The sequence below is a fragment of the Sciurus vulgaris genome (assembly GCF_902686455.1).
Source record: "Sciurus vulgaris genome assembly, chromosome: 15".
Classification (NCBI taxonomy): Eukaryota; Metazoa; Chordata; class Mammalia; order Rodentia; family Sciuridae; genus Sciurus; species Sciurus vulgaris.
The window spans coordinates 3877666-3900832 of record NC_136476.1 but is presented as its reverse complement, the minus strand read 5'-3'; the positions used below and the strand labels follow the sequence as shown (position 1 = coordinate 3900832).

The window sequence follows — 23167 nt, the reverse complement described above, 5'->3', positions numbered from 1 at the left end:
ATATAACACAATATGATCAAATTAGCACCTATTAAAGTTTATAATCTTAACAGAGAATATATTGTGGCCAAGACAGCTGGTTCTTCCCAATATATATCTCCACTTCCTTTAGAAACAGAGCTCTTAATTTTAGTAGGCCCTAACACTGCCCAGCACAGAGAGATGCAGTTTCTGATCTCCCTTACAGCTTCAGGGCAATATCCCCAAACCAGTTAGTGAAGCCTGGCGACCTCTTTCAGAATGTTTCAAAATACATAAAACCAAATGTGTAAGATTAAAAGGAAGCCAGTTATACAGAGAACTAGTAAAAAGAATTCATGATAGAATAATATATGTATCTTTGTTAAATTAAAAACAAACAAACACAACAAATTCCAGTAGCAAGTTTTAATAGCTACCTTAATTTCAGTGCCATAGATGTAAATTATATATACAACAGTTACGAATTCATTTCACTACTTGTATGTGTGTGAGGGCGTTTCTTGGTCTTTCATATTAATTGTAAGCAAGGAGTTCTATCTCCTTTTGGATTTCTGGAATGGAACATACCCCACCCCCAGGCCCATTTAAGGCTTCCCTGCCTGCCCATCCCCTTCCTTACACCGCTCATAGTTACGAAACAAGCATAAGTAGATACGTTTGGGAGGATATGAGCCCTTTCCCTGTCACAAAGCCCTTCCTCCCTTACTTAAGAGCATTGGAGATGTTTCATTTCTGGATATGTCCATGTTATTGTTCAGTAAATTTACTAATGGAAGAAATTAAAGACTACCTAGGGATGGCTGGGTGTGGTGGCACACGCCTATAATCCCAACAGTTTAGGAGGCTGAAGCAGGAAGATTGCAAGTTCAAAGTGAGTGTCAGCAACGTAGTGAAGCCCTAAAGCAACTTAGTGAGACCCTGTCTCAAAATAAAAAATAAAAAAGGACTGGGATGTGAACCAGTGGTTGAATGCCCCTGAATTCGGTCCTTGGTACCAACGAGCACAATGGCACAGGTTTATAATCCTGGAGACTCCGGAGGTTGAGGCAGGAGGATTGAAAATTCAAGGGCAGCCTGGGCAATTCTGTGAGGCCCTCAGCAACATATCAAGATCCTGACTCAAAATAAAAAAATGAAAAGAACTGAGGATGTTGCTCAGTGGTAAAACACCTCTGGGTATAATCCAAGTACAAACCAAACCAAACCAACCACCCAAAACTGCCCCCCCCCCCAAAAAAAAAACCCAGAAATCAAACAAACAAAAATAAAATACAAACAAATAAAAACTTACCTAGGAGTAAAGGCATTGACATTGTGTTCATTTGCATTGTGGTCATTTAGATTCTTGAAAGAGTGGTAAATAAATGTCTTAAGCATTCTGCTTAATTGTCTGAAAGATGACGTCCTGACTTTTCTAAAAGTGGTTGTTTCTTTCCAATTGGAATGTGTGAATCCTAGTTATATATAGATGTTGAAATGCATAGCTTTGTCCTCATTCTGGGGGCTCCTAGAGGCCCAGGATGGTTGCTGTGTACAGTGGCCACTTGGTGGCTCCATTTCCTCAAGGTTGTCTGACATTGGAGATGAGGGCTAACCGCTGCACCACACTTCCCATTCTAGTAGGCTATTGCCCTGTAAGCAGGTACCCGATTAAAAGTATTAATACGCTAAACCACATCCTCAATTTAAAAAGCAATTGCTTTATCTATTATCTAGGGTTATGTATAATAAAGTAAGTCCTTGTCAAAAGGCATTCTGACATCATTGCCCAAACTTAAGACAAATTGAATCACAAATTAAAAATCACAATAAAGCAAGTATAGTGAAATGTTAATTGTAGAACAGAGATGGTGGGTATATAGGTGCTCACTATAAAATTCTTTCAACTTTTCTGCATATTTAAAAAATTTTATAATAAAATGTTGGAAGAAGCAAATAATGTTGGCAATTAATTATAAAATAGTACATAAAAGACAGTGTTAGTCCATATTAGGAACTGAAAGTCACTTTAGAATTCATGCGTTGAAACTCTGACCCCCACAATGTGACTGAACTTGAAGAGATGATCTTTATGGAGATTAAATGAGATCAAATAAAAAATAAAGATTTTTGAAAAGATTAAATGAGATTGTAAAAAGATTAAATGAACTTGTAAAGGTGAATTCTCATCTGAGAGGTGACCTTATAAGAAGAGTGTGCTCTCTCTCTCTCTCTTTTTCCCTCTTTCTCCACGTGAGAAGTAGGCAGCCTACAGGTTGAGAGAAGAGGTCTTAGAATGAAATCTATCTTGCTGGCATCTTGAATTAAGACTCCAGAACTGTGAGAAATTCCTGTTGTGTAAGGTCACCCAGTCTAAGGTATTTTGTTTTGGTAAAAAGAAAGCAGGGAAATCTATTCTTGTCAGAAGAATGTAAGTTAATGAATACTGAAGAAATAAAATCACCTTTTGGTAACTCCCCAAGTACTAATTGATTCAGGAAAAGGTTCGCAACAGATATTAAAGCAATTGGATGGGATGTGCTGGGGAACTGGAACTGGATATTCATAGTCTTGAAGTGTCACTTCTCAGATTACTTGCTAATCAAGAGAAAAATGTGCCATTATAATGGAGTGATCTGCCTCACCTTAACCAAGTCATCACCAATATGGACAAATTGACATTCTGGGCCTCCTGGTGTGAATGCAATTAAAATTATACACCCTCATGTATGAGATGTCATAAATGTTGGATCTGTCTGGGCCCAGCTGCGCATGCCTGTAATCACAGCAACTTAAGAGACTGAGGCAGGAGGATTACAATTTTGAGGCCAGTCTGGGCAACTTAGGGGGATCTGTTTCAAAACGAAAAAATAAAAAAGGTTGAGATATAGCTCAGTGATAGAGCATGACTGGGTTCAATCAACAGTACTGCACGAAAGAAAACAAACAATCAAAAAAGCCAAAAAAGCAACCAAAAAACAAATGTTGTATCTGAACTGAATTCCAAGGAAATAATCAAATGCTGAAAATGAGATTTTTCAATATGGCATATAACTGGAACCGTTCAAAATGCCCGTGTCAGCTGGGCTCAGTGGTGCGTGCCTGCAATCTCCGCAATTCCGGAGGCTGAGGCAGAAGCAGAAGGATTGGAAGTTCGAGTCCAGCCTTGGCAACTTAATGAGACTTTGTTTCAAATTAAAGTAAAAAGGATTGGGGAAGTAGATCTGTGGTAGAGCACCCTTGGATTCAGTCCCCAGTACTGGAAAAAGAAAAAAGGCTGCCTTCATGAAAAACAAACACAAACAGATGCTGGAGAATGGAATAACTGCACAAAACTCAAGAAGAATAACCAAGGACTTTTTAAAAGTTGCACAGGATATTTTGGGACACTTGGAAATTGTAACATGAATAACATACTATTATTGAATCAATGATAATATTCTTGGTTGGTGAAGGAACAGCCAGCCACTCTTTTGAAGGAGCTCCAGACTGGATTAACTAGGACAGTCAGATGTGAGGGTTTGTGCATGTAGGTGTGTGTATGCTAGTGTGATCTGCTTGTATTTGGAGGTGGTTAATGGCAATGACTCTCTCCTTGACCAAACTCTAGTCAAGCTCTTCTAGGCCGTTTTCTCATCTTAGGCCTCAGTCTTGACCTTTAAAAATGTTAGACTCTCAGCACAAAGACTGTCCATCCTCCCACAATAAGAGGCTTCAAAGAATACAGGCACGGGCTGGGGAGATAGCTCAGTCGGTAGAGTGCTTGCCTTGCAAGCCCAAGGCCCTGGGTTCCATCCCCAGCACCGCAAAAAAAAAAAAAAAAAAAAAATACTGGCAGTTTCTAAAAGCTCAAGGCTAGGCCCTAGGTCCCCTTAAAACACCTATCTGAGAATGCCCAATGCTGCCTACAGAATTTACTTAAACCTGATCCTTCTCTAAACCTTGAGATAGGCAGATAAGCTCCTGAACCCCTTCTTAGAGCAGTTACTTTGGATAGCTTACCATTATAGATCCTTTCTCTGCCCCTTTGAGATGTAAATCTTCTCCCACCCAGAACTGTCTTCAAGACTCTTTGCAATGCAAATATTCAAGAAGGTAACTCTCTTGTCCCCAGAGTGGGTGGGCAGATAGGAACCTAACTTCCTGTAAGTTGCAGTTAGGAAACCCACTGGGTTTCACACTGACCAATTCCCTGCCCCTTCCTGCTTTTTGCAACTTCCACTTCACTGCTACTGGACGCTCACCCCTTCCCTGTTCTCTCATTCTTGCTTTAAAAGGCCCATTCACCTCTGCACAAATCGAGTTTGGTTTGAATTGGGCACTCTTTCTCATTGTAATAGTTTGTTACTGAGTAAAATCTATCCTCATTGTTTTAACTGATGTTAAGGTCTAGCTTTGTTCTTCTTTGACATCTGGGGAGAAAAACAAAAGATCTGAGTTAAATTTGTCCAAATGACTATTTTTGAACATGTTTTTCTGTGACCAGGCACAGCTCAGGAGCTGTGGGGCACAGTGGGGCTCAGGAGCCCAGGGCAGGAGGATGGAAAGTTCAAGGCCAGTCTCAGCAATTTAGTGAAGACCCTATTTCAAAATAAAAAATAAAAAGTGCTGGGCATGTAGTTCAATAGTAAAGTACCCCCTGAGTTCAATCCCCAGTCTCCCCACAGTAAAGATCTTCTGTGTATATAGGGTCCCCCTCACCAGGAAATAAAGTCATATAAATGCAGAACATCCTGTCCTTGCTCCTACTGGGTCATCTTTCATTCTTACTCTAGGTTGATGCTTGTGTTGCTCATTTGTGTTTGATAGTGTATGGCATAGGCTATATTGTTGGACTGGAGGAAGATGCTCCCATGAGAACTTTTACAAGGCACTTGGAAGGGAGAAGACCAGAGAAATCTAAAATCACTCCTGGAGAAGCTGATCCTGATTGTAATAATGTGATAATGCCCTCGCTCCTCATTCTGTGCCAGTCACAGCTCTCCCGTACTTTCCCACGGGATATTGGTTAACCACTTAGCTATGGTTTGAATGTGTCCCCCAAGGTTCATGGGTTGCAACTTAATCTCCAAGGCAATGGTTTTGGGAGATGAGATCTTTAAGGGCTCTGCCCTTGTGAGTAGATTAATGTTGTCATGGCTGAAGGGGGCTTTTTATTGAGAGAGTAAGTTTGTTAAAAAAGTGAGCTCAGTCCCTTCTTGTTCTCATACCCTCTGTCCTTCTGCCATGGGATGAACCGTGGGAAGATGTAGCAAGATGTCAGCAACTTGATTCTGAGCTTCCCAACCTCCAGAACTGTAAGAAATCCATTTCTATTGTTTGTAAGTTACCCAGTCTTTGATATTGTGATTTCTGTGATATTACTGCTTCCATTTTCTTGCCTTACATTGAATCTTCAACTCCTTCCAGTTTGGTTCCCACTCCTACCACTCCATGGACATCACTCTTGGCAAGATTAGTGGTTTCCATGTTCCTAATCCAGTTTTCGTCATGCACAGGGGACCACCTCTGTGTTCCCACTTCACAGATATCACACTTTGCTAGTTTCCTCCCACCACCCAGACTGCTTCTCTCTCTTTCCTGGGCTGTAGCAGCTTTTTCTACTCCTTAAATGTTATACACAGCTTCTTACAGTTCTGTACTAGGCATTTCCAATCATTCTCCAACAAATATTTATTGTGCACTTACTATGGGATAGACACTGTGCAGGGCTCTGAGAAATACATGTATGGATGGTCCCTGTTCTCAGGGTATTTTAGGAGAGAAGTTGTCAGCCCTAAATCATATAATTGGTTATTTAATTATGCAAAATAAGAAGGACAAAAAGAGGGAGAGAAATAAAGGTAGTGTCAAGAGACGTTGATCATTATTAACGATATCTGCATCTTGTAACTTCATCTTGGAACATCTCAAATAGTACTTAAACTATTGAAAATCGTGTTTTCTCCTATAATTTTTCACTTATACAGATCTCACAATTTGGAATCTTCCTGCACATTTAGTGAAACTCACCTCAAGTCTACACTTGGGAAAAAGTTGCTTTGTAGGGATTTCTAATATTAGTTTGGCCATCAAGCACTCCTTCCAAAAGGGTGCTGATTAAATAAATATGAATTAATCAGAAATGCATGGAATAAATTTACAGTAAATAAATTCTTTTAAGAAAAGAATTTGCCATTCAGCATGGTGGCACATGCCTGTAATTCCAGTGACTTGAAAGGCTGAGGCAGGAGGATCCCGACTTCAAAGCCAGCCTCAGCAAAAGTGAGACCCTAAGCAACTCAGTGAGACCCTGTCTTTAAATAAAATACAAAATAGGGCTGGGGATGTGGCTCAGTGGCTGAGTGCCCTTGAGTCCAATCCCAGGACCCCTTCCCTCTAAGAAAGCATTTACCTAAGTAGAAAATGAATAAAAATATCCCAAAGCCTCTGAAAAATAACTTTGTACAATTCTCTGATAAGATGTGGACATTGGGAGCCAAGTTCACCAGGTCTGTCAGGGACCTAAAGGATCTGAGGTTTTACATTTTGCTGACATGATAGAAACTCAAAGCTGCACGTAGCATCTTCCACAGGCTCCACATCAGTGGATTACAGTGTTTGCTGTGAAGAAGAGACAGATTTCACACATGCATTCCCAATTTGGCTTGACCTATACCAAAAGAGCATCCCTAAGTAAAAGGTTTAGTTAGTCGTTGTTGTTACTGGGACTTTCCTAGCACTAGTGCTTTCCATTGCTCTCCCAATAGTCTATGATGTGGGGTGTTAGTAGACCCACATCATAGACTAGTGGTTTGGATGGGGAAACAAAGGAGTTGGAAACTTATAACTTCTAACAGACCTGCATGGTGGACCCAGCAGATCCAGATAGTCTGACTCTGAAGACTCAACTGGTTGCCTGAAGAACCCATGTCCTACCCTCCTCATACCCAAGATACGCTCTGAGCTTTTCCATCTGCCATACTCCTCCCCTTCATCAGCCTGTTTCAGAAGCTCATCACTGTCTTCCTTCTCCCTTGACAAGGCCACTTATTATTTTCAGCCAAGGTCTAAGCCACACGCAGGACAATCAGTAACGGGAGCACAACAGGCAGCCTTTCCTGCTCCCACCTGTGCTTTCTCAATTCTTCCTCCCCTAGGCCTTTCTTCCTCTTCTGTGACATAAAGTCCTTGTGCTTTGCAGGGGAACAGGGAAGTGGTGATGTGGGCCAACAGGAAGCCTAACATTTGCTGGCTCCCAGAAATGTCTCTGTTGGCAGCCTTGTCTCTCTATTCCCTTCCAGCTCAACATGTAACTAGACCTGTGTTCTCCATCTACTTTATCTGTATGGGCCTGAGCGTCATTTAAGTAATTTTTCCTTGCAAACTTGTTCTGGCTGTACAAATTAGACCAGTCTTCCCCAACCAACTTCCTCCCCGCAAATGTTCCTGAACCCCTGGACTCTGGTGGATGAGAAACTCAGGGCTCAGTAACTTTAATTTAAAAAATAAAAGTTGGCAAAGTTGTAAAAGTGATAAAATGGAAAGGGGAGGGACATTGGCAGGGAAGCAGGGCCCATCAGGGACAACTGTACAACTTCACAGCTCCTGTTGTTTGGTATTCTCTAAAGTTGAGCAGGTCAAAAGAATAAGGTCCCTAGATGGTGCACAGGAGTGCAGGTTTGCCTCTCTTGTTTCAGATGATGGTTGACACTCCATATTGAGAGACTGCCTTCCAACCATGTTTCATGGAGGGATTTATACCATTACTTTAGTTATACCTCCTTATACTCTTATTGGTTAGTTTATTCTGGAAGTTTTCCAAGTTCATAGAGTATAGAAATTTGTACGTGAAGAAATTTAGCTTTAAACCTAACTTTATTGTCCGTTTTGGATTCTTGGAAGTTTTTACAGTTAGCAAAGTGCTTTGGGTAAAGCAGGAGAACTGGCCTCCACTCCTGGCTTCCTCTCTTCACCACTCTATGTTCCTGCTCATGCCTCTCCCACCTTCCCATTCAGGACCTTGATTCATACACATAAAATGGAATGTGGAAAATAGTTCTTGACATAGTAGCTTGAGCAACTATGTCCTTTGTTCCCAAATGAGTGTTTTCCTTCTACCTGGCACAGAGTAATTGCTCAATATAATTTACTGAATTTATGAAGAAATAAAATATTCATCTGGAATATTTGGAAAATATAGTGATTCCCTGACCCCCCAAACTAGGTGAGGTCACCTTCTGATGCCATGAATAGTACTTTTCACATACCATGTTGTGCTAGTTTGCCATTGTTTAATTTTTAAACAAACATTGGTATTCTGTTTCCAGTTCCTAGCATAATGCTTGGCACAATGTCAGAGCTCAATAAATTTCCATGGAATCAATGTGTCATGCTTTATGTCAAACAGATTTGGCACTCAGAGGAAATGAAAAACAAAAAACAAAACTTTGGATTTATAGGACCAGGAGATTGGAGGGAATATTGAGAAGTCTGCAGGTACATTTCCTTGTTTTCTAACTCCGCCATTCCTGGTAATTATGTACTTTGTTCCTGAACATTCACAGGAGGCACACATAGCTTTCCTAATAAAATTCTATCTTTATGTATTGCCAAAGAACCAGGACATGCATATCATCCTCTTCATTCTTTCTTTTATTCCTTTATTCCCCCCTTTTTTCCTTTTCCAAGAAAAGGAAAAGGGTAGTAAGCATACCAAAGTGGCTCATTATAGGGGCTTAGATAAGTCACCTAGTCCATGTAAGGACTGGAATTAGATCCTATCAAAGATCCAGAATCTTGACTGTCAGCAAAAATTGTGCTGTACCATGTCTGCTTGTATCTGCAATCTGAAGGCAAGGGTTCCAAACTTCTGTGAACAGTAGACCCTTGGGGTTCATGCTCACAATAATCCTATCTGTATAAAATCACAGATAGAGTCACCTTTAATTTCTTTTCAGTTTGATAAATTAGCAGTTCAGCTAGCATTCAGGGTCCAGCTTCTCCACTCAATATCACCAGTGTCTGAGTGAGATGGATTAGCAGAGACTAGTTCTTTCATTTTAAAGGAACTGTCAAATGGAGATTTTGTCACCAGTAAGTGAGCAATAAATCCAGAACCTGGGAACTACTCTTGGACCTGTTCTAACTGAGATAAGAGCATTTTTCTGAACATCTCTACAGCTGACTCTCTGACAGCCGGAGATATACTTGTAGCACAAACTGCCTTGTCAGCCATTTGTAGTTGGTGGACCTATGGCTGATTAGAGATTTCTTAATCATTTCTGTCATGACATCTGCATGGAAAGTCATTTAAACCTTGATATGGACAACAAACCAGGTCAAATTTCATGTAATCCAAATGCAGAGTCCCTCAAAAAGTCTCTTGAATCAGAAGAACATCTCTTTTAGGACACTGATGGTAGAAAGAACCGTATGCAATCTCCTCCTCCTTTTTTTTCTCCTGTGATCATTAGATGATGAAATCCTTTCTGCACTTCTGGTAAAGGCTGGCAGTGACTGCTGCAAGCCTCAGAACCTCAGCCCTGCTCTATTCCTGACTGGTCATCCAGTGCATTCCAACCTAGAGATGTGGCCATCCTACTACCATTCACCACAAGGATAAAACTGTCAGTTGCTTTTTCAGAACTCTAGGCCGGGGGAAGGTTTACAACAATTCAGACCAAATGACTGAATCTCAGAACAGTAAGCTCTGCGGTATCTTCCATTCTCCTCTCCCCAGACTTAGGACTTAATTTTTTTTTTTTTTTTTCCAACCAGAATGAAAACTAGCAGCCTGTGGAAGGGTAAAATGGGATTGGAGCTGCCCTAAAGTCCAGTTCCCAGACATCTGCCATTATTTGACCTGTCTTGAAATTCCTTAGAAGACTTGCCTCACAAAGCTTTCTTTATTTGGTCTGACTCAGAGGTCATATAGTACTATTTCCTTGAGGGCAACTGTTTAACATAGGCAGCTGCTTGAGGTGGTGATAACAAGGTGGAGTAAACAACAAGCTGAGCAAAATCTTGATGGAAAATCTGGGAGATCAAATGTCCATAGCTCCAGAAATTCCTGGGATTGTCCCACATAACACGTGACAATGAATATAGTCTACATAGAATTATGTAGTTAAGTCACTAAAAAAAAAATGAGAGTAACAACCACCACAGAAGCAACATATGGCAAAAGCAATAAACCCTAGAGAAGAGAGGACAATCTGTTTTCCACAGTTCCCACAGTATATTTTGAGAAGAACAGTTTTCATCCAAAGAAGGAATGGCCCATATAAACAAAAACAGCAGTCAGTGAACACTACCCATGTGGAAGCCTAGATGTTGGACTTGTGTAGACCAAGACATTAAATCATTTTAAATATGTTTAAAAAAACTAAAGGGAAACCATTTTCAAAGAACTAAAGAAAAGCATGAGAATAACATCTCTACTAGGGAATATCAATAAAGAGAATTATAGTCTGTGACATGGGGGCATCATCACATAGCACATAAGCACAATGGCAGTTCTAGATGCAGAGGAGAGAGAGAAGAGGGCAAAAGGAAATTGAAGAAATAATTGTTGAAAAGTCCACAATTTGATGAAAAACTTGAAGCTATAAGATTCATCATATCTATATGGATGGGTTTATAATTATAAAAATGTGATTTGTATGATAATACTATAAAGAAGGGGAAGGGAATGGCCTTGTATTAAGTTTTTATATTCTACTGAAATTAAGATGGTATTAATCCTAATGAGCTATTTATAAATTGTGACATTAATAGCAATTTCCAGGAAAACTCTGAGAAAATAATGTGAAGAAATATGCTTAAAAAAAAGACAAGGCTATTAAATTGGTACACTAGAAAATATATATCACAAGAAGGCAGTAATGGAATGGGAAGAAAGATATTTTATATACAGTCCTCTGTGTATGAGTTTTTTGTTTGTTTGTTTTGGGTACCTGGGATTGAAGTCAGGGTCACTTGACCACTGAGTCCATCCCCAGCCCTATTTTGTGTTTTTAGAGATAGGGTCTCCCTGAGTGGCTTAGTGCCTCGCGGTTGCTGAGGCTGGCTTTGAAGTCCAATACTCCTGCCTCAGCCTTTTGAGCTGCTGGGATTATAGGCATGTGCTACCCCACCCGGCTGCATATGAGTTTTGAATCCTGGATTAAAAATATTTGGAAAAAGGTTTTGTCGGTACTGACTTTTTTATTGTCATTATTTACTAAACTTCACAGTACCATGAATATTATTATTTATACATCTACATTGTTTGAATATTATAAGTAATCTAGAGATGAGTTAAAGTATAAGAGAGGACACGTGTAAGTTATACGTGATTACTATGCCATTTTATGATAAGGGACTTGAGTATCTATAGATCTTCATATCTGAGGGGGTCCTGGAATGAATATGCCACAAATATCAAAGAATAACGATATATAGGTATATGGATATCACACACGAAATAGCAGATGCAAGTCCTACTTTATCAATAATTACATTAAATAAAAATGGATTAAGTCTTTGAATTAAAAGGCAGAATTGACTGAATGGAGACAAAACACAATCCAAATATAGGCTGCTTATAAGACAATTTAGATTCAAAGACTTAAATAGGATAAAAAGGATAGAAAAATATATGCCATGCAAATAGTAAAAAAAATAACTCAAGTGGCTTAAAATTGATTTTAAGATGATTTTAAAATTAGAAACAAAAGTATATTTTATAATGACAAAAGGCTCAATTCATCAAACAGCTAACAATTATAAATTTACACCTACTTGATAACAGAGCTCTTAGACATATGAAAAAATTGACATAATTCAAGGGAGAAATAGAAAACTCAACAATAGTTGGATATTTCAAGACCCTACACTCAACAATGGATAGAACAAATAGAGAGATAATCAATAAGGAAATAGAGGAATTGAACAATGTTGTGGATTTAACAGACATATACAGAACATACCACCAGTAACTGTAGAATATACATTAATCTCAAGTGCAGTTGGGAACATCCTCCAGTCTAGATCATATGTTAATCAAAACAAATCTCAATAAATTTTAAAAGATTGAAATCATGTAATGTATCCTCTCTAATCACATTGGAATGAGTTTAGAAATGAATAATAGAAACTTAGAAGAAATTTATTAAACACACTTCTCAATAATCAATGGATTAAGGGAGAAACCCTAAGGGATATTAGGAAACAATCTGATAATAGTGAAAGCATACCATACCAAATTTTATGAGCTACTGTAGTGCTGAGAGGGAAATTCAGAGTGGTAATTGCTTATATTAGCAAAGAAGAAACATCTCAAATCAAAGCCTAAACTTCAACTCTTAGAATATAGGAAAAGAACAGCAAACTAAACCAAAAGCTAGCAAAAGGAAGGAAATAATAAGGATTGGAGTGGAGAGAAATGAAATTGAGACTGGAAAAACAGAGTCAACCCAAGAAACCAGAAGTTGGTTCTTTCAAAAGAACAAAATGAACAAATATTTACGAGACTAAGAAAAAAGGAAGAAAACCAAACTAATTAAAATCAGAAATACAAGTGGAGCCATTATTACTAACCTTACAGAAATAAAAAGGATATTAAGAAAATATCATGAAAGCTGGGTGCAGTGGCACTTGCCTATAATCCCGGCAACTCAGGAGGCTAAGGGGGGGAGGATCAAAAGTCTGAGGCCAGACTCAGTTACTTAGTGAGACCCTGTCTCAAAATAAAAAATGAAAAGACTGGGAGAATGTAACTCAGTGGTAGAGCAGCCCTGGGTTTAGTTCCCAATACTGACAGAGGAGAGAGAGAGAGAGAGAGAGAGAGAGAGAGAGAGAGAGAGAGAGAGAGAGAGAGAGAGAGAGAGAGAGAGAGAGAGGAAGAAGGAGAGAGTACCATGAACAATTATATGCCAACAAATTAGATAATGCAGGTGAAATAGACAAATTCGTAAAAACACACAAATTACCTACACTGACTCAAGAAGAAATAGAAATCTCAACAGACCTATAACAAAGCTGAATCAGTAATCATAAATTTCCCAACAAAGAAAAGCCTCTGACCTGAGGTGGGGAGAAGAGATAAAAAAAGAAAAATAACTAAAATCGTGAATGAAAAAGGAAATATTATTATTATTTTTGTTGAACGAAGTGCTGGGGGCTGAGCCCAGGGCCTCATCAGTTGTAGGCAAACTGTTCTACCTCTGAGCCACATCTCCAGTCCTTACTCTTGATCTTACAGAAATATTCCTCAGATGGTTACTTTCTTTTAATTTTGTGGAACCTGATGGCCAGGTCCTTAAAGGTCAAGGATCATCAGATTTTTTTTTTTTAACTGCAAAACCAAGAAACATGTACCTTCCTTGAGTCATCAGTGGTTGCTGGGTGCTTGAAATGTGACCAGTGTGACTGAGGCCCTGGATTTAATTTTGACTAACTTAAGTTTAAATTGAAAAATGAACACTAGATTGATTGATTAGAAAACATTTAAATATGTTTGGAACAACTTGGTTATGAATCTACTTTTGAAACTACACATTTTATGGAATCTAAATATAGATCGAGTATTCCTGATAAAAATTTAACATTAGTGTTGACATGTAAGTATAAAATTCACACTGGATTTCAAAGGCTTGGTATGAAACAAATGTGACGTGTTAACAAAATATAGTTAAAATCAGTCATGTTTGTTTCATTTTACACTTCTAATGGACTTGTACAAAAAATTAAATTGCATATGTAGCTTGTGCTATGTATGTATCTCTTAGGCGTTTCTGCCTTCAGCCCTCAGCAAGAATCTCTTTCCTGTTTTCTTTTCAATGTCTCAACCGTTGATCAATAAGTGACTCCTCTTTTAAAGGGAACCACTTCAGGAATGTTTGAATGAGAAAGAAACTAGATCCCTAACTGCTTTTCCTCTGGGCTGTCATAAAAGTGACTTTGGTTATTGTCACGTAGGCTCTTTTCCCCTAGAAATAAGTGAAGGTGCAATCATGCACATTTGAGGGAAGAGTAGAATATGTAGTTTTAAGACTTCCATCACAAAAGCAAATTATTATTTTATGTTTTCTGTATTTTATTTTAGCTGTGGAAAGGCAGCTCCAGCCCAGCTTGTTCTGAGTGATGTGCAAAACTACTCAATCTTAGTGTGATCCATGTCGACCTCCCAGACTCGTGTCTTAAGGAGAAACAATGCCCTTTCCCTTTACTTTGAATAATTATTTTCAATCTCAGAACTTACTATTTTTTTTTTTTTCAGCCATACTGGGAATTGAATCCAATAGTGCTCCACTACCGAGCTACACCACCTCCCCATTAAAACATTTTTTGTTTTGAGACAGGGCTCTGCTAAATTGTTGAGGCTGGCCTAAAACTTACCTCAGAACTTTTATACTCATAATACCTGCTTGAGAAGTTTATGTCAATGTTCCAGCAGGTTCTGATCCCTAATGGGACTTACATTTTCATGATCTCTTCAATTTTGGTCTTCATTTAACAAACACTTCAAACCTGCATGACTGGCTCACCGGGCAAATCATTGAGTAACTCAGCTTTTCCTCTGTGTAGTGGAGGCCCAGTCTAGGCCTGCCCTAAGAATTTCTTAAGTGGGTTCCACCCAACTGACTTTAGAGCAAGCAGTCTCTGTGCCTTTGAGGGCCTTTTGTAGCAAGATTGATGCTTATTTCTGTGGCGGACATTGGAGTTGGGATCCTAAAAGACAACCTTTAATAAAAGAGTTCTTTCAAAAACTTGACTGAATTTTCATCTTTAGAAATTTTGAGGTTTATGTGACCTCCTCTTCTATCAAACTTATCTTTTTTCTTTTCTAGATCCTTCTTTACCTCCTTTTAGATTGGAAAAAACTTTAAGTTACCTTATTCCAAAAAAAGCCTTCCCCAAATATGAACACTTGAGAAACGTATTTATGGAGAGGGGAGAAGAAACTTTTTAACAAGTTATGCTGATAGAATTGGACATCTGCCTGGGTATGGGCCACAGGCCTATAATTCCAGTTATAGGCAGGAGGATCACAAGTTTGAGACTAGCCTCAGCAACTTAGTGAGGCCCAAGCAACTTGGTTAGACCCAGTCTCAAAATAAAAAATAAAAAGGTCCGGGAATGTGACTCAGTGGTTAAGTGTCCCTGGGTTCAATCTCTGGTATAAATAAATAAATAAATTATTAAATAAAATAAAAAATTCAGTGTCCATGTGGAAAACCAAACCAAACAAACAAACAAAAAACTTGACTTCCATTTTACAATACAATACATATTAACATCAATTTCAAGGGGACTAGAGACCTCGATGTGAAAAGAAGCATCTTTTAAAATTTTATTATTAATTTGATTTTTGTGGTACTGAAGATTAAACCCAGGGGAGTTCTGCATCTGAGCTGCATCTCCAGTCCTTTTTATTTTTATTTTTATTTTTTATTTTGAGATAGGGTTCTTTTAGGTTGCCCAGATTGGCCTCCAACTTACAGTTCTCCTGCCTGAGCTTCTGGAGTCTCCGGAATTATAGACACACACTGCACCCTACTCAATGGCTTTCTTTTAAGCAAGATATGGAAAAGAGAAGAAACTGGCAAATGGGACCGTGATAGGATTAACTTTTGTTTATCTAAATACATCATTAAAGCCTGGAAAACATCTTCAGAGTGATTCAGAAGACATTTGCAAATCATAACTGTCAAAAGGCTTGCAGCCAGAACACTTAAATAAGTCTTTCAAATCACTAAGAAAAAAGCAAAATCCAGTAGAGAAAACAGCAGGAGACTTAAACAGGTTTTTATAAAGTTGGCATGAGATGACCAATAACATGGGAAAAGTTAAATCAAACCTCAGTAACGTAAGTCATGTGCTCCATAATGTTTTGATCAATGGCAGAACACATATGTGATGGTGGTCCCATAGGATTGTAGTGGAGCTGAAAAATGCCTATCACCTTCGAAGTCATAGCTATTGTGATGCTTTACTCATGTGTTTGAAATGATGCTGGCGTAAACGAATCTACTGCGCTGCCCGTTGTAGAAAAGTGTAGGGGATATAATGAGGTACCATGCATGATAATAATGACGATAATAGAAGACTGTTACTGGTTAATATGTTAACTATACTACACTTTTTTGATATCTTAGCGCATGCATCTTGTAATTAAAAAAAATGTGTACTGTACAGTGTGCTGTGTTACACTGGCAGCAACCTTGTACACCTTGAGTTTATCCCATCTCTTGATTGAATCAAGAGGCCAGGACAAGTGATTGACCGATAGCACCTAGTCTTACATAAGTATACTCTAGGATGTTCGCACACCAACAAAATTGCCTAGTGATGTATTTCTTATAATGTATGCTGTTGATTGATGCATGACTGTACTGCCACACACCCACCAGAATGTCTGAAATTTAAAAAGTCATTTGAATACTGGTGAAGATGTGGAGGATAAACAGAAACTCAGGCTCTGCTGATGGACCTGTAAGCCCAGCACAGTCATTTAGGAAACAGTCTGGCATTACTAGTAAGAGTTAAAAGTGTATATGTACTCCAATGACCTAGCAATTCTACTCCTGAGCACAATCTGCATTAAATGGTCACAGTGCTTCCGAAACCATGTACAAGAGCATTCATAGCTACATTGTCTGTAGAAGTCTCAAAAAACTTCAAGTGTAATAACCACAAATGTCCCCGGTGGCAAAATGATCACTCGTGGCATATTTTCCAGAGTACTGTACATCAGTGAAACGATGAACTGCAGTTACTTGTGACACCATGACTGAATCTTAGAAAACTGAGCAAAAGAAGCCAGCTATAAAAGAATTCATCCTGTTTAATTCCATATATGTTAAAAAATAAGCAAAGGATACATTTTGTATGTTTCTGGTTATAGAAAATTAAAAAGAGCAAAAGGGCTGCTTGGGGATACATAGTTAGAAGTTGAGGAATAAGACAAGCAAGTTGGGACAGTAGGTAGTCCTGGGGTGGAGCTGGGGGGAAGGTAGTAGTGAGCATGTATAGGGTTGGGTCTACTCAGGAATATCAGTGCCCTGTTCTCTGATCTGGGTCACAGTCCACTTTATAAAAAGTTATACATCTGATAATTGGGTGCAGTGGTGCTTGCCTGTAATCCCCCATGGACTTGGGAGGCTGACATAGGAGGATCCCAAGTTTGGGGCCAGGGTCACCAATTTAGCAAGGTCCTAAGCAACTTAGTAAGACCCTGTCTCAAAATAAAAAGATAAAAAGGCTGGGGACTTAGCTCAGTGTTTAAGCATCCCTGGGTTCAATCCCTAGTATCAAAATAAATAAATAAATAAAATTCGTATACTTGGTTTTATTTGTTTTTTGTATGCTATATTTCACAAAAATAACAACTTAAATTACCCCTCCACCCCATTTTTCCTCCCCTGAGCCTGACTCCCTCTTGCCCCTGCCAGAAGAGTATTCATTCTGCCTTCATTTTTTTTCCAGTCTAATTTCCACACACAACACAAATTTCCCCTCCTCACCCCTAGCCCCAGGTCACCAATAACCTCCTATCTGGCAAATCCAAAGAGTTTGTGGCCTCTTGCAGGGACCCTCATGGCCCCAGGGTCTTTCCTCTAGTTCTGTCTTCCTTGATTTCTCTAGACACCTCCCTCTCCTGGTTCTGCTCCTCCGTCCCTACCTGTGGCTTTGCTTCCTTCTCTGCACTCCAGCTCTTTAAGCTCTGGTGTGTCCCAGGATTCCCTCGTGGTGGCTTACCCACATGCTTGCCCATCTCTGTGCTAACAGCCTCCAAATCCGTGTGATCTGAGCTCTAGGTGGATATGTGCCACGAACTCCCTACCTGATCGACACCCTTGTTAAGATGCCGGGAATCTCCCAAATGTCAACCAACAGCCTCATTCTCTTCCTGTTCTAATCTTACTCCAAGATGTCCTGCCTAGGGGGAGGGAGAGAGAGAGAGTGAGGGAGAGAGGGAGAGGGAGGGAGAGGGAGAGAGTGAGAGAGAGAGAGTGAGAGAGAGAGAGAGAGAGAGAGAGAGAGAGAGAGAGAGAGAGGGAGGGAAAGAGGGAGAGAGGAAGAGAGAGGGAGAGAAGGAGAAAGGGAAAAAGGGAGAGAGAGAGAGAGAAAGAGAGGGAGGGAAAGAGAGGAAGAGAGGGAGAGAGGGAGAGAGGAGGGAGAGAGGGAGAGAGGAGGGAGAGAGGGAGAGAGGAGGGAGAGAGGGAGAGAGGAGGGACAGAGGGAGAGAGAGAAAGGAAAAGAAAAAACGGAAAAAAGAAAACAACAACAAACACCAAACCAAACCAAACCAAACCAAACAACCAAACAAAATTTAAAAAGAAAGACAGATTTTCTGTCTAAAAACGGAATTACTTCCAGTTTGACATCTCAAACTAGATACACTGACGCCTCACTCATTAATCAGCCCCAGCAACAAGAGCTACTATTATTTGCCTATACTATGTGCCGGGCACTGTTTTTCATAAACACATTAATCTGTATCACAAACACTTTTTACGTGTATTAGCTCAGTCAATCCTCTGACGATCCTGAGGTACCATCATCATCCTATCCAACAGAAGAAGATGGAGAGTTCCAAGTCAGAGTAGCACTCACATCCTGATCCTGACTCCAGATGGCCACCAAGGAACAGCCTCTGTCCAGTGTTAGCACCTGGACCCTGCCTGTGTCCACTGCCTCAGGCCTTACTGGATGATTATACTAACCTCCTAACTGGTTTCTCAACTGCACAGGAATCTCTCTCCATTTTCATTCACCTTCAACAAGGCCACTAAACTGACTTAAAAAATAATTTGGTCATCTTAGTTTTAAGTGGTTCCCTCTTAAATGCCTCAGCATGTACGGAGGCCACAGGATCTGGCACCAGCCTGCGTTGTCCTCTGCCTCCTGTTCCCCGCTCCAGACACAGGTTCTTCTCTTTTGGGGTTCTGGGACTGTGCACATTCAGTCCTCTCTGTCTACAGTGTTCTGCGGGCCCAGCCCACCTCCTGCTCGCCTGGAAAATGCCTGCCCACCCATTCAGTCCTAACTGCAGTTCTCTTTCCCTCTGTGCTCTTGTCATGGACTCCACAGACCACCCAGTGCCAACTACGTATCTATTTACAAATTGGGACTTATTATGATTCAAGAGAATGGAAAGGATGGGAATGGGGTAGAGCCAAAATGGATTTGGTGCAAGCCTCTAGCACTTAAAAGAAATATTTTTTAACATCACATTATATTGTAATTGCCTATTTCCACCTTCTATTCTTCCTCTTCCTCGTCCTTTTCCTCCTCCTCCTCTTCTTCTCCTAATTATTATTATTATTGGTACCAGGATTGAACCCAGGGGTGCTTAACCACTGAGCCCCATCCTCAGACCTTTCTATTTTTTATTCAGAGACAGGGTCTCACTAAGTTGCTTAGGGCCTTGTTAAGTTATGAGGCTGGCTTTGAACTCGTGATCTTCCTGCCACAGCCTCCTGAGCAGCTGGAATTACAGACATATGCCACCATGCCCAGCTCCCTGCTCTGCATCTTGGGGGCAAAAACAGTATGGCACGCCTCCTTGAATTGGTATCCCTTCTTAGCAGTGGTAAAATAGGTCTCCGGAAATTCTTGTTGAAAAGCAAGTTTTGGAAGCAGCCAGCCAGTCACTGCTTGTTGGTGATGGAGGTGTTTGGTGTGGTACTTTGCTGGGATCTGATACCCTGCTCAGAACCCTGAAGCTTGGAGAAGTTCTGCTTTGATAGAGGAGCGTGAGGGATAGGACACGGGCCCCTGGGGCATACTGTTCCCTGTGAGCAGCAAGTTGCTGAGATGTGAACTGGTGTTTTCCTCACTGCCACACCTACTTTGCCCCCATCCAGTCCATCTTTCCACTCTTCTTTGACACATAACATACATAACATACTTGGCGCTCCCCGCCCCCCTGCCACCGTCATTCAACACTTACACAGGGGACAAGGGTATGCCACCTTCAAAACATGCCATTCTCACAGAAGAATATTTTGAACTAAGGTAATTGAGAAGAAGCAGAGATGAGAGGGCTCTCTGCCCTCCCGCATCTTCCTAAAAGCACGGCATATTATTTGCCTTGTCCCTCTTTCCTATATAAGGAAGAGAAGACCAACTCTTCACCAGACATTGAGGTGGCCCTGAAATAAGTATGGGAAAACAAACCTTCATAGAAAAGCTTTATCTTCCATTAGTCATTCCCCCACCATGTATTTCCTAACTGCTTTCCCAAAATTTATTGAACCTAACAGCCCCAATTCTTTTTCATTTGCCTAGTCAGTTCTCCTTCTGGGACACCCTTTGTTAAAATGATATATAAACTCCCAAGTCTAACTTGGGTTTTTCACTTTTTTGTGACGTTCCCTACATGTGAAATTTAAAATGTCACTAAAATTTATAATACTTTTCTCCTGTTAACTTGGCTTTTATTTGTTTAATTCACAGGCCTCAGGAATTGCACCTGAAAGGGTAGAAGAAATCTCTTCTTCCCATACACTTGTAAACTAACAGATGGATATTATTGTGACTATAGAATAGACAAACTGGTCCTTTTTCCCCTTCTTTTCTTATTAATACCCAAAAGTTTTGTTTTGTCCATCTAGTGACCATGAGGTCCAAGGGGGCTGCTGACACCTCTTCATGCAGCTTTTGTATCTTTTCCAAAGCTCACATGCTAAGTGTCAGGTCAGGAAAAGAAGCACGCCTAGGAACAATTCTGAAAATCCCCATCCTACACCAAATTGGAATAGCCTGCTTTTTTTTTTTTTTTTTTAGGTTAATTAACTTTTAAATTAATTAATTAATTAAAGCAGCACCGTGAATGGAACCCAGGTCCCTGAGCATGCTAAGCAAGCACTCCACCACTGAGCTACACCCCAGCCCTGCCTGGTGTTTTCCACAGGCCTCCTTCTGATTCTGTCCGCCCAGCCCTGGGATGAGCAGCGTTAATTACTCAGCGAGTTTTGGTTGATGACATGAGACTGACTTGCTGGTCTGTTCTTGGACAGACATCAGGGCCACTCTCAGGAGCTGTGGGACCTAGTTCAGGAGGAAGGAGTCCTGAGACTCTGGCTCCATCCAAGATTGAATTTCCCCCATTCTTTGGAAGGATGCCTGCAGGTAAATACTGTAACAATGCTGTGAGCCCCAGGGGGGAAAAACGGAGGAGAAGCAGTTTTGTTTCTCAGTGACAGAGTCAACATAAGTCATTAAAAGAGACTTTTCAGGTTTGTCAACACAGAAGAGCCCAAGAACAAAAACTAGTGGGCTTAAAGTGTGCCTTTAAAATTCTTGATCCTGGCCCAGTAATCCCACGCCAAGCAGGAAAGGAAAGAGCATTATTTCCATTTACTTGGTTTCAAACAGAAGAAGAAAGTTCTGCCTACCTGGAAGCCAGTGTTGCTGTAGCCCTCGGCTGTGGGGGCTGCTGTACTTCTCAGTTCCATGTTCTTTTCACCTGCTGTCTGGGCTCTGGATTCTCTGATGTCTGCTCTGGAGGGTCGTGGTACCTGGGCGAAAGAACACAGCCTCTGCTGTCAGAATGCCACCTGCCGTGGTGGAGACCTGGGCATTGCTTCCGTTTGGAAAGGTCCACAATAATCTCCTGAAATGACTTGGGCTGAAACCAGGTTGGGTGGGGCTGGAGGGGCCAGAGGGGCGGGGTGGAGGCCTCTGGTTCAGGCCCGCCCACCTTATTTACCTTTCTAATGATTTCAATTATTGGCTTTGTGTGTTCACTTCTGGGAAGAAGATTTTTGTAAGTGCACAGAAGTGATACTTCCTCTATAGACCTTAGTGAAATAGCTTGTTTCTTGTGGATAGTGTTGAGGACAAGGAGTGTTGTGGGTAGGGCAGGGAAGGTAAGGATTTGTTCCTATCAAGTGATCACCTACACTGAGCAAGGCACAGGTTAGGTGCAGTGCATACATCTCTGCATCCCATTTGGACAAACTGAGGTGGGGAAAATTAGCCTTTTGTTTAGAGTCACATAGGTAATAAAGGAACAATGAGAAGTCAAAGTCAGTCTGGTCATTGAAGAACCATTTCTCTACATCCCTACTTCACGCTGGGTTGTTTTCAATTCTCTAATTCACAAACATGGCAGATAAATGAAAGGTGACCAAGTGGTCACTTAACAAAAAGGTTTGTTTTATGAAAATATTAGCTGTAGAATCCTTTCAAAATAAGGATTTTCCCTTAGTCCTTTTAAAACGAACTACTATGTATCTAATTATTATAATTGTGTGGCTTCTGTGAAAGCATGAAAATGCTTGTAATAAATAAGACAGAATGATAAAATTTAACACAACCAAACAGTGGACAAAAGAAGGGACGGAAATAAACTATTGCTGGTGGTTATTTTGAGTTGTGCTTTTTACTGGTGGTTGTAATTTATATTTTGATATTTATATTTAGCTGTATGTTTTATAAAGTGCCTAACTTACTTTTATTATCATGATATAGACTATATAGAGAGGTTAAGGGCTTGCTGTCTGGATTCAAATCCTGGCTCTCTCTCTTAATTACATCAAACTATAACTTAAGAGCAAACTCAAGTCTGCTGCCTGTTTACATGACCTAAGAACCAGGAATGGGTTTTGTATTTGTAAATGGCTAAAAAATAATCAAAAGGGAGAATATTTTATGGTATGAGAAATATATATGAAATTTCAATTTCATTGCCCGGAAATAAAGTTTGATTGAAATACAAGTATGCTCATCCACTTCTTATTTTCTGTTGCTGCTGTCATTCCACGAGGCCAGAGTGGCAAAGATTGTGTGGTTCAAAGATGAAAATATTCACTACTTGTCCCTTTTCAGAAAATGTGTCCTGATCTGAGTCACTAGATATGTGAATCTGGGCAAGCAACTGTGTTCTCTCTGCCCTGGATTCTTCATCTATAAAATGAAACTGATAGAGCCCTTTTTAAAGGATTTCTGAGATGATAACCTGAATTACTAAACTCAAAAACACTTGGAATAGTGTCTGACACATATTTCAATATCATTCAAACTTTATGCTTTAGCTCTTTAGTGCTTCTTACTGATGAATAAGACTTGGAATTTTCATAGTTCTTCCCCATAATTACAAAATACTATAATTAGTAGTCACTGTGTTACCAAGGACAAAAAGCCCAATTGGAAGTGATTGAGAGAGGTATGCATAAACAAAGCACATATGTGCAAAGCTTTTATTGTGAAATTGTTGGAAGAAACCATTTGC

At 40.1% G+C, this 23167-nt stretch overlaps 1 protein-coding gene across 1 annotated transcript in view; it reads right to left on the bottom strand.

Moving 5' to 3' along the window:
* Positions 1–21557, bottom strand: part of SLC28A3 (solute carrier family 28 member 3) — a 65425-nt gene extending 43868 nt beyond the window's left edge. The window contains exon 1 of the mRNA XM_079112193.1: positions 21330–21557. Coding sequence (XP_078968319.1) covers positions 21330–21389 — 60 coding nt within the window. The 5' untranslated portion in view covers positions 21390–21557. The remainder of the gene's footprint in view (positions 1–21329) is intronic.
* Between the last annotated feature and the right edge of the window lie 1610 nt (positions 21558–23167).